The sequence below is a fragment of the Hydractinia symbiolongicarpus genome, chromosome 1 (genome assembly GCF_029227915.1).
Source record: "Hydractinia symbiolongicarpus strain clone_291-10 chromosome 1, HSymV2.1, whole genome shotgun sequence".
Classification (NCBI taxonomy): domain Eukaryota; kingdom Metazoa; phylum Cnidaria; class Hydrozoa; order Anthoathecata; family Hydractiniidae; genus Hydractinia; species Hydractinia symbiolongicarpus.
The window spans coordinates 9792176-9808144 of NC_079875.1; the positions used below are offsets into that span (position 1 = coordinate 9792176).

The window sequence follows — 15969 nt, forward strand, 5'->3', positions numbered from 1 at the left end:
ATGACGTTTTGTTTTGCCATAATAAGTGGCGTTGCAGCCACTACACTTAAAACAGTAAACGAGTCCGGAGCGTAACGATTCGGGTATTCTGTCCTTAAAGGCAAAGCAGCTACGTGGCCTCCTCTTAGAAAAAAATATAAGTTTAACATTACAATGTGCACGTTTGCACCGTTTGTTTAAGCAGAAACTGTTCTGCTTAAACAAACGGTGCAAACGTGTTCTAATTTGTAAGGTAATCTTTCCTAAAAAAAATGTAGAAATATCTCAGTTGAAGACTATTCTTGGAAGGAATGGATACCCTTCAAAGGTTTTTAAATTCTGTCTCAGAATTTTCAAGAGCAGAAATTACAAACCGAAGGAACAAGTGTCCCTTGCTGTTTCTTCTTTTTTTTTGATGGTTGGTTTGATAGGCATCTCATGTCATGTTGGCATTTTTGTTGGCCCTTAGGTTGGCTCTTTCAATTTTTCGCTTCTCTCTCTCTTCTTTTTCCTTTTTCTTCCTCTGGAGCTCTTCAAGTAGGTCTACTTGAGTAATGACCTTCCTGCGTAGATCAAGTTTCATCCTTTTTACCTTAGGCTTGTTAACAGGCCCCTTTATTTTGTCTAGATACAGCTCCTCGAAACTTTTGTTTTTTGGGCTGCCACCACTCTTCGTCCTCGAAGTTGAAACGTTTCCAATGTGTTCTACCTTCCATCCATTTGGTATCCAGTAAAAACCAGACGGAGCCTAGTACGGATAATCTCCGAGGTATTTTGTCAAAAAGCTTGAATCGGAATTTTCGGCACTCGAAGACAGGGTACTTTTCTTTCGTACTGTTAGCTACTGGTGCACTAGACACAGGAGTGGAAAACGACTGCACAGGAGGAAAGTTAACCTGATTTAAGTTTGGTGTGGCGGAAGATATAACAATAACAGCTTCCACATCAGTTGTTGGTGTAGCAGGAGTTGGGACAGCGTCAAGAGCTTCGTTTGTTCCACAAATTGCTTGATCAACGTTCCTTTATGTAAATTTTTAAAATTAAAGTATATAATTATTGAAAATATGCTTAAAGAAAAAATTTATAACGTTGGTATTTATACTCACTCTTCCGCAAGCTTATCCCAATCAAGCTTGTTCCCAGTTTTCTTCCACTCCTCATACTTTGCCACAAGTCTTTGATCCAACCGATGTTTAGGATATTCTGACCTATCAATTGGCCATATTCCTGCAAATCAAATTTATTTCAAGTTATTAAGTGTAAAAATTACTTGAGCATAATCAACATTATTATTTAAGTTTACCTGTTGATTCGAGGCCACTGATTACATTTTCTTTGTGCATTCCATCGTTCCATATTTTGCACAACTGATTAACAAAATCAGATTTGGTCATTTGATGTTTTGGACCGAACGTATTGACACGTTCTTGGAGAAGTTTCTCCCAAAGACGCTTAAGTGGTCCAAAGCAAGCAACATCCAATGGCTGCATAACATCCATTACGTGTGGCGGGAACTTAGGTATAATAATATTTTCAGCCGGTGCGCGGGATATAACCTGGATGGAGATATGGGTAAGATATCCATATAACAGCAGTAGAAGTGGTCTGTCAGTCACTGTATCCGCAAAATGGTTGCAAATACTTCAGAGTCCATCCACCCTAATGTAAGGTAAGCAGAAATATGTAAATATGTTATGTAAATTTCTCTGTTTAGATAAAATATATGCGGTAAAGTTATATACCATTCTCGGACTTTCCGTAATATGTGTTAGGCAGCGCCATATCTCCAAACCAACTAGATTGCATATTCTTGCCTCTAAATATTATCAAGGGATCCAAAACAACCCCAGCAGCACTACAAAAACCAAGGGCTGTGATGTTCTCACGTCCCGCCCCGAAACGAAGTTTCAGTGCGCGTTGACCCTGAAAAACGCGAAAGTGTTAAGTGTAAAAACTTATATTATATAACATCTTATGCTGACAAATGATGATATACATTTACGGAGACAACTCTTCCTTTAGAGGGATCTGTGGGAAAGCCACTCTCATAACAATTCCAAATGCGTGATGCGTTCAAAGTTGGATATTGCTCAAATATCTATAAAATAAAATGAGGGAATTCTTATGATGACATATATCTTGTGCGGTTATCTTTTTATAAAGGATTGAAAAATCAATATGGTCCTGTTATAAAAATAAAGGTGTTTGGTTACCTTCTCAAGTTGATCGTAGAAGTCATATATGATAAACGGATTAGATGTATTGGATTTTCTGGCAGTGCTTATCATCTCTGCTTTTTTATGCGACAGTCTGTTCCTTCGCATAAAACTTCGTAACCAGGTAAATCCTGGCTTCCCACCTTCAAACTGAACTGCGTTTATATTATTAACAGAAATGTAATGGCCGACTAAGTCCTGGAAAAAAAATAAAAATTTATTTAATTGCACGGCTCCATATACACAGCAGTTTAGTTCAACTTGTAGGATTGTATATATTTACATTGTGGGACATTATGGGGCTAAACCCAAGGTTGCACACAACTGAGATTTTTCCGTTTCAACATCAAAGAAGCATTTTCTACCAGCTTTCCCAAGCTCAACACCTTCGCGCCGTTTTCTTAAACGGAAGCGTATCGTGGCCTTGTTTATTTTGTAGCGCTTTGCAATACCACGAACTGATGATCCAGGAACTGAATCAAATTCGTGCAAAGCATCCTGAACGTCCTTTTCTGTCCATGCATTCGTAAATTTTTTCGGCAACTTTCGACTACCAACTCTTTTTTTACCCATGTTTGTTGCACATTGTTTGTTCATAGAAGAAGAAAAGGAAAAGAAAAAAATACTTAAATAGTTTCTATAAGTACACACCAGTGCTGTTTTGATTGGCTATTTAAAATAAACTAAGTGGGATTTTATTCTAAAATCATAGGTCATAGGTTTCTCTTTTGATAATTATTTCTAGTGTTGAGAGCGAGCGTGTGTAAAGAATGCGTAACGAATACAGTGCTGCTTGGTTGAGCTAAGTTGGAGTTTAATCTAAATTCATGAGTCATAAGTTTCTCTCTGATGAAGTATTTCTAGTTTTGCATGCTGATCATAAAGTACAAGAAATGCGTAACAAATAAAGTGCTAGTGATCATATTGCTCACAATTCATTACGCACACTTTTTTACGAATACTAGACGGAAAATTTACCTAAAATAATGATTAGCAAGAGGTTTGTGGACCCAGGGTCAATTAGCGGCGACCGCATGAGATTTCTACCCATGTGCAAAGATGGTAGAACAAAGTTTCAAGATGTCGCGATAAAGTTGATATTGGCTGCTTTGACTACCACATTATATAACTTGTTTTTTTTAAGTTTTATTGAAATATGAACTATTTAAGTTATTAAAAGAGTTTAAGGTATGTCTTAAGTTTATAAATGCCTTCTTTTTGTTGCTGTTTCTATGTTCATTTCGACGAAAAATACACTCGAATGAGTTGCATAATGATTACAGATGCGTAATGATTCGGCAATCTGACTATATGATATTTTTAAAAAACATGGGTACGATATTTTGCAATGGGTACTTGAACATCTGTCCTTTGGAGAAAAAAAATGGCACAATTTTTATTTTTGTAACTGTGTAATTATTTACACATCTGTATTTACACATCTGTTTCTATTTACACAACTGTTTCTCAATATCATACAATATTTTCTAATAAATTATGTGTGTTGTGTTGTGTTGGTGCTGTTTCTTCATATTTTTTCATATTTCAACAGACATCACCAGACTTAACTATGTATTTTTCCCATTTTCTATGGGACCCACACTAGAATTCTAAATATTAAAGGGACTGTACGGTAAAAATAAAGTTGTTTGCATATTTCAAGTTATAAAAAATAACTCACGAAAATATATTTCTTTTTCCATAAAAGTTTCTCATATCATTCATATCTGCAAAAATCAATCAAACATGTTGAAGCATGGCTTCATTCTCTTTGTGTGAATGTGCGCAAAAAAGACTGGGTTAAAACATTAACATGCGTAATTATGCATGTGACGTAAAGCAATTCAGAAAGAAAGACAGAGCGAGCGAAATATAGAGAACACCCCCCAGCAATGCAATGTAAGTTTTTTAGTAGGAAGCAAATAAGTTTTTATTGCATGAGAAAACGATTTTATATTTCGTAACGTAAATAAAATGTCTTCGAACTTTACTGTTATTGGATTTCAGTACGAACCAGAAAGGTCAGAGGCAGAAATAGCGGCACAGCCGAGGCCTGTATATAACGACGACGGCAATGACCAAGTACTTCCATGCGAAAATTCTAGGATGAATAAACCTGTTAATGAATGGTGCCGATGTGGGAATTGCGAGAGAATGCCGACGGGCAAAGAATGTCTATGCTGTGTTGATGTGGATGCGATAAAATACTTTCATCTCAACGGTAGTTTTCACAACCTTTGCCACAAATCGTTTGTTGGGCTTTGAGTATGCCACCTTGAAAAGAGGGGTTTCTACGCCTTCCTCGTCGACTTTGGATTTCTAAATAAGAAAAAGACTTACTGACATTACGAACAAATTATATAAGAACATGTGCGATCCCGTACCCAGCGCTTCTTGCCTGCGCTGGTACGAGGTTGAGAACATTTTTGTGTTACAACGTTTAAATAACGCTGTTTGTCTATGAAATGATAGTTACCTGTTCTCTGTCGACGTTGTGGTTGTGATCCAAAATGGAAAGCTGTGTTCCAGCCAACATCTTCTCTATTTTGAAAAATATGGACTTAGGGAGATATCGTATTTTCAAGGAATGAAAAACTTCCAGGAGAGTGGTATGGAGTTGTTCCGTCAGCTTTTCCATATCTTTAACAAGACTAGGTTGCGTGACAACTTTCACCAACTTGGAGTGGGCCTCAGACCCCATCACAAGCCACTGTTTTCTGTTGTTTTCATCTTCAGTCAATTCCGGATGTTCGCATTTTTTATATATTTTATTGTGATGGAATGTATGGCGATTGACTGAATGGTGAATGATAGAGGTGAATCTCTCAACCAACTCCTTTCCGTTACCATGACAGTTGTGAATCGACCAATAAAGGTGATTAACAACTGCAGGCGCCCAACTAGCAAGAATTTTCATGTCTGAAAATAACACAACACGAATTAAATGCCTCAACAAATAATGCTAACTGTTGTATTTATATTGTAAAGATAAATTTTATGGTTTTAAAGAGAGGATTTATTTACCCTTTTTTTTCGATGCCTTGATTAACTTTTTGAGCATTCCCTTCCCAATGTGCCAAGGATCAAATTGATGGATAATATTGTTGAACCTTGGGTCACATCGCATCAGCTTTTTTATCGAAGCGTGCCGATCAGTAGATATGACACGTATGGAAAGCTTCATATCTTCTTGTATTTCTTCAATACAGCGAATAAAACCTTCCTTTTCCATGGATTGTGATGTACCAGTCTCCTATTGTGAATATAACGAAATAAATAAATCGATTTACTGGTCATTGAAGTCAAAGTTTCATTAAAAGTAATTACCTTGACATGCACTATCTTGAAGTTCAATACTTTGTTTGTCTCGCAATCCATTGCTGATACCGTGCTGTAGGTGGCATTGTGACCTGTCACATTGACCGTCCACAGCAAGTGCCAACTGTCGATTTGTTATTAAAATATCTTTGGCCAACATCTCTTTTTCCTTGCGCCACGCATGATCTATCTCAGGGTAAACAAAGTCTCCCCTGTGTTGATAGTAGGTTGATTTTGATATAAATTGAAGATTCAAAATATTACAAAATTTCAGCATCTTATTAAACGTAATACCAGCCAATTCGATTGCTGCTGTTAGATGAATATTACCAGCACCTTTCGTATGATTAACTTTTGGTTGACTTGACCAAACGTAATGACAACCTAAAGATGGAGTACTACTAGTTATTTATATTCGCTCTGGGAACGAGGTTGAATGATTTAATTATACAATTAGTCTTACCCTTTAAACATGTCATGTCGCACATTAATTGACTTCCAGTGTTTTGAATTATGCTGACGTTTTGTTGATCGACAACTGAACCACACTTGGAACAATATCGTAGCAATTCTTTAATACACGACTCATATACAAGGTATGTTTTTTGTTTAGAAGGATGGACACATTTATTTTCAATACTTTCTAATTCATCTTCTTCATCCTCCGCTTTTTCTTCTCCTTCTTCTTCTTCTTCTTCTTCTTCTTCTTCTTCTTCTTCTATATCATGCGTCAGAGAGTAGTTAGGGTCGCTTTTATCAGTTCTGGAATATAAAAGTGTGAATTCACAATCATTAGCATTTTCTAGTTTTTCCCAAAGGTGATCATTGACATAACATAAGATTATTACCTCTCCACAGATTTTACGAGCCATTCATCATCACTTTCATTGTCACCATCGGAAATACAATCTTCTTCTACATCGGATTCCTCGTTTACACCTGCATTTTGAACTTCTGATGTATTTGTGTCGACTAAGTTAGATAGCCCAAGTAGCTCGAGTGTATTGCCAATGTCACCTAATATTAGAAAATGTGCCTATATAGTGCCTGTGCCTGTACCTTTTCTTATTCATTAGGGATTATTTTGTTGCCAAAATAGTCTTACGAAAATTACCTTTATGTAACATGTTGAATGTACTATTTAAAACTGCAGGTGCTATGTCTCCATGTAGCTCATCGTCCAAATCGGTATCCACTGATTCATCCGTACAATCAGAATCTGAAAAAAATAGAACAATTCATGTCATTATGTATACCCAAAAAAAAAAATTTCCCCATATACGAGTAGAGAGAAAAACGTACCATCGTCCGAACAAATTTCTAGCTCTGTTTGGCAGGAAGCATCTATTGCTATTGGAACAGCGACCACAGTTTGTGTTTGTGCATCTGCTATACAGGTAGATGTTTGTGTCGATGCATTCCTAAAAGTTGCATGCTTGTACTGTGTCCACCTTGTATGTGTTTTAGGTACAGCTTGTACACCAATTGACAAGTTTCTTACAACTTCAAATTCACAGTCTGGATATGCGAGGTTGTCGTAAGACTCGGAGGAGGATTGCGGAAGCTCCTCAACCAACGCTACTTCCACTAACTACAAAAATAAATGTTAATAGATGCAGTAATCCCGTTACCAATTCACTTAAATTAATTAAGTTTTCTTGCCTATGTTTTGCAGCAATTGAAAACAAGAGCACTTGGAATGAGGTATATTTACTAAGTATTTCAGATGTAAAGTAATGGGGGAATTATGAGCAGAGCAGCGATGAAAAAACATATTTCAATATATATTAGGCTAACCTCTTTTGATTGTTTTTTTTCTGCTCTCGATTTTGAAGTCGCGCGTTCCTTAGAAGGACGCTTGTGAGTAAATATAGTGGGTATGGATTTTGGCAAAAGTCTTCGTTTACAAGGACGATCGTTATAAAACTCTTTGACCTGATGGTCCCAACTTGGATCATAACAACTTTCGTCGAAATGATCCGAGCAAACAAAAATTTGAATGGGAAGATCTTTAGTCCCTATTGCAGCAATCCAAGCTTTTTTTACTAGCGGGTCCTTAGGCAAGCTGAAAAAGGTTTTGTCTTTATTTTTTATTTTTTTGTTATCACAGCCATAAGCAGCACAAGACATATTTGTAAAAATATAAAGAACCTTCGAACCCGCTAACTTGCTACCAAAAGAAATATCCCTTTCACAGGGTCCGAAATAAAAATTTATAAGTGATCCGTGAAAAATAGCGCGCCGCAGGCGAAAATTTTTTAGAAATCACGAGTCGTTCTTACGGTTACGATTCGCTATTTTCTGTTTTTGCACACGTTACTTTTAGAATAGACAAGTGGGGGACGTTTTAAATCGTGAACCCCAAACACGATAGCTTTTAGCGACAACGTAATGTGACACTATCAGCCTTAACTTTCTTGTCTACAGCCAAATTTTGATTTACAATTGTGCAATATAAATACCTCAAGAATGATTTGTTTTGATACGAAAAATTATAACGAACAGTTACGTTTTTTATTTTAATGTTTTTAAATAAATGTACAAAATGATTTCATGCTTCATCTTCATCAGAGTCGATATCAGAGAGTGCAAGTGAGGCTAAGTCATCAACCTGCACTCTATCGCTTGTTGTAGTTGTAGATTTTCTCTTTTTAGGATACTTGTGCGATGATGATCCAAGTCGTTGCACTTTTTCCGTATACCAATGATCAATGACTGGATCAGGGTCAAAATTACAAATATCTGGACCATCCTCATTTATTCGCAAACAAGCGTCGAGCATGTCCCTGCTGAGATGGCTTCGAAAATCACTTTTCACCCTCGCCATCCTGGAGAAGCCTCGCTCCACTTTGGCATTCGTGAATGGGGTACAAAGCAATATTTCAATGATGTGAAGGATGTTTTCACAATCCTTACGAATGTGTTCGTTTGTGAAAACCCTCTTCCATACTTTCAAGTAGTACTCTCGAGGATTATTAATCACAATAGGGATGATGTGAGATTGTAAAGAGATCCATTCTTTTTTTACTTCGCCTACGTTACATCCGTTGTTTTCCAACAGCTTTTCGAAATCCAAAAGAATTTCATCAATGCGATCTTCCCCGAAAGTAGGAGTGACAGTAGTTGGCCATGTTGAAACATCAAGTAAACAGACGATATTTTTGAAGATGGTCGATGTTGACAAATTTTCGAACCTCTCTTCCATGCTGTCAGCGAGACGAACGATAAGATCATGATATTTCGTCTCAGCGCTGCTGTTTACTATATCGTATCGGAAAAGCTTAATGTTTTGGTACGTTGCACTTCCATCTTCGTCATTAATAACCTCATCTGTGAAGCGCTTGTGATGTTTCATTATATCACTACTTCCGTCCAGGGTATCTAATAAAATTATTTTCAATTTGGCCATGGTCGCAGTAAATTCCTGGATACGCCGAACTTGTTTGACAGGATCGTGCTCGTCAGACTGCATGCTCAAAGACAAACGACGTATCGGGGATAGTATATCTAAGTAAATAGCCATATTGAATGGAATGGCAGCCTCTTTCCATTTTTTCAAAAAACCTTTGAGCTCAGCACGTTTTTCAGGCTGTGAATCTGTGATAGCTAATTCCTCTACGTGGGTCATATACACACCGTAGTTTTGAAGAGCACATACCATCGCTTTGAACTTATGGTCTATCCAACGAGTACCGCATGCTTTAGCAGGCTTCGGAATTGTTTCATCGAATGCTTCAGAGAAGTTTCTGAGTCCCTGAAGCCTTTTGGGACTTTTCTGATATAAGTAATAAAGCTTCAGTAGAAGCTCGTCGACATCGTGAAATGCTTTGACAGTGTTAAACGCATCCTTGATAGCAAGTTCAATGCGATGATTGAAACAATGCACAACCTCGACCCAGGGCGCAGTTTCCTTGATTAATGCTCCAACTCCTTAAAAAAGAAACATGATTGAAACTAATTATCAACTGGTTATTATTTAGTTAATAATACCCCTTTCCGGGACGTTTCAGCAGTCAAAACAACATATAAGCTATCAAAGAACCTGGGCCCTAAGTTGAGTGGTGTAGCGAACACTGATAATGATTAAGTGGCCGCCAGATCAATCTCGAACAGGTGAAAAATTCTTGAACATTTAAAAACATTAAACAACATTCCAAAGCTCTTCCCCGTGGAGTATATTCTTTATTATGTAGTAACAGAATATTTTCGACATGTTTAAAAAACAACAACAAAATGTTAAAACAAAAACATATTCATACGAAAATATTCATGAGAGATTTGAGCTGAACATTTATTTATTGAACATTGATGAGTAACATTGTACAGTGGAAGTAGTGACTGCACTGAGTTAAACGAACAGTGGTTATTGTGGTTGTGGTTGAAACATTGATTGATTGTGGTATAGAAACGGGCTGAGAGTTGATAGAGTGTAGTGAAAGCAGGAACAGAAGTACATTCACTGGACACTGATGGTCATTATTAGTCACTATTTGTGAGATACATTGATTTATTGTTTGGAGTATTGGTCTTTTAGATTTATTATTATACACTGGTAGATTGGGAGTCAGGGAAGCGATGATGGTGTTAAGAACGAGGTTAGAAATGTGGGATATAGGAAGAAATCTTGGAGGAGTAGAAAGGAGGTGCAAAGGATGTAAAGCGACAGAGGAAACAACTGAACACGTGCTGGAATGCGAGGAAGTGGAGAAAGTAGTAGGAAGAAAAGGAGGAAACATTGGATCGATAAAGAACGGAACAGATGAAGAAGTGAAACGGATAGCCGAATATCTGAAGGATTATTGTGAACAGAAGATAAAAGAATAAAGAAGAAGAAAATTTGGAAACGCGTAGAAGAGCCTTGCACTCCATGGAGAAGTGCTTGCCGTGTGACGGCAAAGTGGGCGAAGAAAAGATTCGCAAAGATTCGCAAACAGTAATATTTGCTGAAGGAGAGTGACACAATGGGTATTAAGAAAAAAGATTATTTTTAAATTGATGTCGTAATAGTTAAGTCAGGCACGTGTTGTTTATTAATTCTGAAGAAAAAGAAGACAAAATTCATGCAGCATGTTTACGAAACGTTCTCAAAACATTGTTTGACCATGATGAGAAATTATTCAGACGTGTTTTCGTGACAAGAACGCAGTAAGTTTGCGTCGATGAAATAGGCTAGTAAGAACGTGATTTCCTCACCTTTTTTTCTTCCCATATTTACACTAGCGCCGTCTGCATTAAAACCAACAAGTCTTTGGTTGAAATTCAATATGCCAATACGCTGGAAAGCACTGTCAATCGCCTCTAGAATACCAGGCGCATCTCCACATTTAGGTGTCTCGATACTTAAAAATTTAACGAGTGCTGTCCCCTCGTGCAAGTACAACACGTAGACCAATTCTTGCTCACAAATCCCTGTGTCCGTACTACCATCATTCAAGAGAGAATAGTAGCGTGTCTTAGCTAGAGTTTTACCAAGGTTTTCTTTGTCCACCTTGGCTATGTGTTCGGTGAAAGTAGCAGCAGCTCTTTCGTGTTTATAACTTTCTCCAAACTTCGGAACATTATTCTTTAACTGAAGTTTTAGCAAATCAGGGTAGTCACTGAAAGGACGCTCTTTTTTGGCGACATAATAGGCCGTGTTGAATTTGACGCGAAGGTTTTTCTTGTCACTCGCAGCCATTTTTCGTAAACCACTTCCGATAGGTGTTGTTGTGAGCACTGATTGAGCATATACTTCAGCACCCATCTCACTTCTTTTTTTGAGCTCGACGGCTTCCTTATGTTGTTGACTGTTAGTATGTTTTTGTACGCTATCCTTCGTCACACTACGACTTCCAGCTATCCATTTGCGGGAGAAATTTGTACTGTTTTTAATGCGACTCTCCCATCGCTGACACACCTGGCATCTAAGAAAAAATAGCACGTTTTAACAACGATGTTATTTAAAAACTGAGTTCTGTAAAAATCGAAAAATATCTCACCTCAATGTCGTCACTCTTTCCCAATTTCTGACTGTTTTTAACGAAGCCATCATTTAAATATATTCAATGAAAAATATTTACACCTCACATACGATAGACAACCTTTGAATGAACAACTCAAAAAAAGATCATTTTTTTCGAAAAAACATTTTTTTAACCTGGTTCATATGTTAACCAATTACTTCTTTCATTTATGAATTCACAATTGATAAAAGTGTGATACCTTTGTAGAAACCATGTCATCTTTTGAAAAGAAACTGACCACATGGTGTACATGTTGCAATTGAATGTATTTTCTTTCATTTTTTAACACAAAAGTAATTATCGTGGTAAATAAAAAATCATAGAATAGAAAATTGCGTAAGAAGTGATTCGTTGTTTTGAATTTTTTCTCATACATCGACTCGTTACTTTTGAGAAACGGTTCGTAAATTGCGAATCGCGAAGCCTTATTTCGGACCTTGTTTCACGCGTGTTTTTTTTAAAAGCTATTCTCATGCTCAAAACACGTTGAGGCTATTTATCATTTAGTCCCGAATCCCTTTTCTTTTTTTCCGTCAACAAAGTAATGAAAAAAAATCCTGGGACCTAAGTTGATAATTTTCATCGCTAGCCTTTCATTTTTGAATGAACGGTGTACCTCGTACAAAAAAATGAATTATTTATATATATATGAATAATTCATGTGATATATATGATACGGGGGTAAATTAGCTACGAACTGTCTAATATATACACGAATATAAAAAAATAAATAAATACAGCGTTAACTTTTTGTCTCACATTCCATACAATGAGTTTGTTATGATTTGCTTCTAAATTGCTCTACGTCATACACAAACATATTTATCCAGCCTCACTTTCAATGCAGACTTATTCCCGCCATGATGGTGAGTGAAGGTCATGCTTCACGAAGAAAGTCAATAAAGAAAAAAGGTTAGACTTCTATAATAATAAAATACGAAGTGAATGAAGGGGATTTTCTTTAATAACAAGTGGAGGAGAATTGATATAAGGTATATATATTTTTCACCGTACAGTCCCTTTAAGTTATCTCCCAACGCCAATGCAATAAAAAAATTTTAGTTAAGAGGACCACAAATTATATTTTTTGCCGGAAAGACATCAATGTTGGGGTTTTTTGACTCGCAAAAGATACAATCTGTAACTCCCAAGTTCTGTTCAAGGCAGTCCAATTCCGGGGCAGTGATTAGGCCTCCCTGAGCATTAAAAAAGGGTCTTTTTACCTTTCCAATAAATAAATTGTCAGATTTCTTGGAAGTGTAAATGCAACTAAAACACTTCCCAACAATTTCTTCCTTATTCATAAGGGTCCAACACCAACCCGGACGTGCTCGATCATGAGAGCCTGGCGATGTTGGCTAATGTGCGCATTTATGTATATAAATGAGTATATTTTCCAATGTCTAAATCATAATAGGAAGAGTAGCACTTCGTATGGTATGTCATATAAGACGCTGTAACCCTCGGTGTAATATAATAAATTACAGGCCCGACGTCAGCCCTTAAAATTAGAATTTTTTTACGTTGGCAATAAAACTGCCGACGTGAGATACATTTCAACTGATTTGTGTCGGCATTTTTTTTTTTGTAGTAAAATTTTTCAGCTGGCAAAAACTTTCGTCATTCACCTTGTATTGGGGCCAGACCTCACATAAATTCAATGTATTGATCTCCTAAGACGATGACAAATGGAAACGGAGTACAAGTCCCATTGACGTACCTTCCCGATGGTGTACTTCGTTAAGTTAATAGTTCACTGCTAACTGGCTTTCTATATGTTTCGAGACGAACTCATTAGAAAGTACGTTGTGCATGTGCTATTTACGAACTGAAGGTCAAGGCATTCAATAAGTTGTATATCACAGAAGTCGCCGGTGACATGTTTCGAAAATGCTTGTCACCGGCACAGTTCACCATGAAGCAAAACTGTACAGGAGACTCAATTTATAGAGTCTTCGCAGAACATCTCTCCTCACAAAACCGAGGGCAGGGCTGACTTATTGCCTGCTGTGTCATGTGGGAGAGAGAACTTCCGGACTTCTTTTTAATACGATATACAATTTTTTGATTATTATTATTACGAATCGAATGGCACCACTGTATTTCTGTAACGTGAATAATTTTAGTGATAATGACCTAACTTACTGAAAATCGAGTGTAATTATTCTTCAGACTGTCACAGTTCTGAAAATAAACAAAGCAGAAGAAAAAGAACAACGTATTAAAATTAATATGATTTAAACAACGGTTTCATTGTTTGTAATTCTAACAAAAAGGCACAATAGAAAGACTGTATCAAATATCACTGTCACACAAATCCTGACAAAAATGTCACACGTTCAATCGGAGTCACTGCTGTCTGTCCAGTCGTCATCACTGATCTCTTCGATGTTGATATCGTCCAGCAATAGGGCAGGGGGCTGCTGTTCCGAATCATCCTCACTGCTACTGTCGATAAACAAGCCGATTTTTTTAGTTGGAGTTTTGGGGTCTTCTTTTTTATGCTATAGCCAACTGGATGTCGTGATCTTTTACGCACTTCTCTGTTAGGGTAAGTGGAAAGAAAAAGCTTGATGACCTTGTCATATGCATTCAACGAAAGAACTGTTTTCTTTTTCACCATGTTTACTTTTTTATTTTATTTTCGTGAATTCAGGAAATTATTCCATCTATCAGTTTCAAATGAAATAAACCACCCGCCGAATACTGTGTGCATTCCCGTGTGCATTCCCATGTGGAGACCTGGTTTCTTTTAGGATAAGGGACTCGAGAAAAATGTATGCCAGTTTTCATATTACGCCAGAGAAAATGTGATATAAAAATTCACCACAAAGGCTTTAATATTACAAAAAATAACATGCGATCAGTTGAAAAGTTTGTTTTTCAAAAAAAATGGTAGTAGAAACCAGGTTATAATACGTCAACAGGTACGATGAAATATACATGAGCACATGTTCTTAAAAGTCCGCCAAAATAAAAATTAATTCTTTGTTAATTTTTTTCTTCGTTGATGTTGAAAATGAGTTGTTGTTTTTAAAAATTTCACAACAAAATTACGTTGGCAATTTTTTCGGTATTTTCTCATTTTCATCGGCAATCATGTTGGCAGTGACGAATGCCGACGCTGTTTTTAAGGGCTGCGATGTTGCATTAATCCACAAAATTCGTTTTATATTCCGCGTTGGACATCATGGCATGTTTCCGCCGCTATTGCAGGAGGATCCTGATAAAATACCGTTTATAAACATTCCGTAAATCGTATAAAAAGCCTGCTGGTAAGACACGTTACAGCCTATATCGCAAAGGGTCTGCCATGTCACGCTCTCTTGACAATGGCGCGTATGGCACGTTTCTTTCTTTTCCTTGAACCACAAGTTTCAGTCGCTTTGGTATTGACTCGATCGTTTTGTTTATAATGTAGATAGAAAAGTTTTCAATAGTGCGTTTTACCCTTTGGCAAAATTGCTTGTAACTCTCTTGTGTCAGTTGCATTTATAGGGCATCATCACGAATCTGCTTCCGTACAAGGTGAAAAACATTTTCTGTAAGATTGAGGTCCGAGGAACGTGCTAGAATCCCAAACATCGTGCAATTTATGGAAGCCATTGTCTCTTTTGCAGCCTTTAAAGATTGTTGCGGATCTCCATCTTGCAAAAATGTATGGCATTGAGGATTGACAGTACATGAAAATGTTTTTGGAAAATGCGTTTTCACAAATTCAGCAAAGGTTTCCAGTCAGTTTTTCCTCCATTTCTTCACAAAGAACTACGCCACGATTGTATGATATTTTGCCCCCACTCCCTTCCTTCTTGCCTTTCGTGGTCCTTCTTTTACGAGTCTCCAAGTAATTGCGCCAGCCGATGACCATAAGCAGAGCGGGAGATATGATACCGTACAAGCCGGAGCATGTCGGATATAACATCTCCCCTTGCGAAAGTTTCCATGGCTGTTAGAATAGCTCCACAATTATTCTTTTCCTCTTCAGTTAAGGTTAAAGAGTCATAATTTTTTCTAGTTTCTTCAGTGAAAGCGTATCTAAGCATGGGACATTGAAATTCCGCTGGGTTTTTTCTTAATCCTGTCACGACTGTAAAGTCCTCCCACCGTGATTTCCATATTTTAAAGGCTGCGTATCTGTCTATGGATAGATCCAAAATGGGTGGGGACCATAAGTTTTGCAAATCAGCCATAAAGTAAATAATAATAAGGATTACTTTTGAAGATACAAATAACCCTTTTTATCATCATGATGTGGTGTTAGTGCAATACCTTGCTGTCCACACTGCATCTGTAATAGGAATCAGTTTTTTCGGTTCTCTGACACAACAGTTGTCAATTAAGATATCAGTTAGTTGAGGTTTATTGATTAGTGAATTATGGTACCTATATGTTTACCAATGGTAATATTTTTATGGCGCTTGAAAGCAGCACATACATTAGGCCAATATGTCAAT

The 15969-nt window shown here is 37.1% G+C and overlaps 4 protein-coding genes across 4 annotated transcripts in view; 1 reads left to right on the forward strand and 3 right to left on the reverse strand.

Moving 5' to 3' along the window:
- Positions 1–865: 865 nt before the first annotated feature.
- LOC130637017 (uncharacterized) lies at positions 866–2919 on the reverse strand. The gene is made up of 6 exons (XM_057446874.1): positions 2479–2919; positions 2193–2393; positions 1976–2077; positions 1722–1902; positions 1086–1638; positions 866–999 (listed from the first exon to the last, which is right to left on the reverse strand). Exons 1-5 carry the CDS (start codon positions 2488–2490, stop codon positions 1592–1594), a joined length of 543 nt encoding a protein of 180 aa, XP_057302857.1. The 5' UTR covers positions 2491–2919; the 3' UTR covers positions 866–999; positions 1086–1591.
- Positions 2920–4555: 1636 nt separating this feature from the next.
- LOC130637005 (uncharacterized) lies at positions 4556–5427 on the reverse strand. Its single transcript, XM_057446863.1, has 2 exons — positions 5220–5427; positions 4556–5114 (listed from the first exon to the last, which is right to left on the reverse strand). Exons 1-2 carry the CDS (start codon positions 5425–5427, stop codon positions 4654–4656), a joined length of 669 nt encoding a protein of 222 aa, XP_057302846.1. The 3' UTR covers positions 4556–4653.
- Positions 5428–6842: 1415 nt separating this feature from the next.
- LOC130636911 (zinc finger protein 862-like) lies at positions 6843–11601 on the reverse strand. The gene is made up of 3 exons (XM_057446765.1): positions 11492–11601; positions 10707–11416; positions 6843–9443 (listed from the first exon to the last, which is right to left on the reverse strand). Exons 1-3 carry the CDS (start codon positions 11542–11544, stop codon positions 8065–8067), a joined length of 2142 nt encoding a protein of 713 aa, XP_057302748.1. The 5' UTR covers positions 11545–11601; the 3' UTR covers positions 6843–8064.
- Positions 11602–12278: 677 nt separating this feature from the next.
- The window catches only part of LOC130636862 (putative elongator complex protein 1), a 28849-nt gene continuing 25158 nt past the window's right edge, over positions 12279–15969 (forward strand). Inside the window, exon 1 of the mRNA XM_057446714.1 lies at positions 12279–12507. The gene's annotated coding sequence lies outside the window, so the exon portion shown is untranslated. The remainder of the gene's footprint in view (positions 12508–15969) is intronic.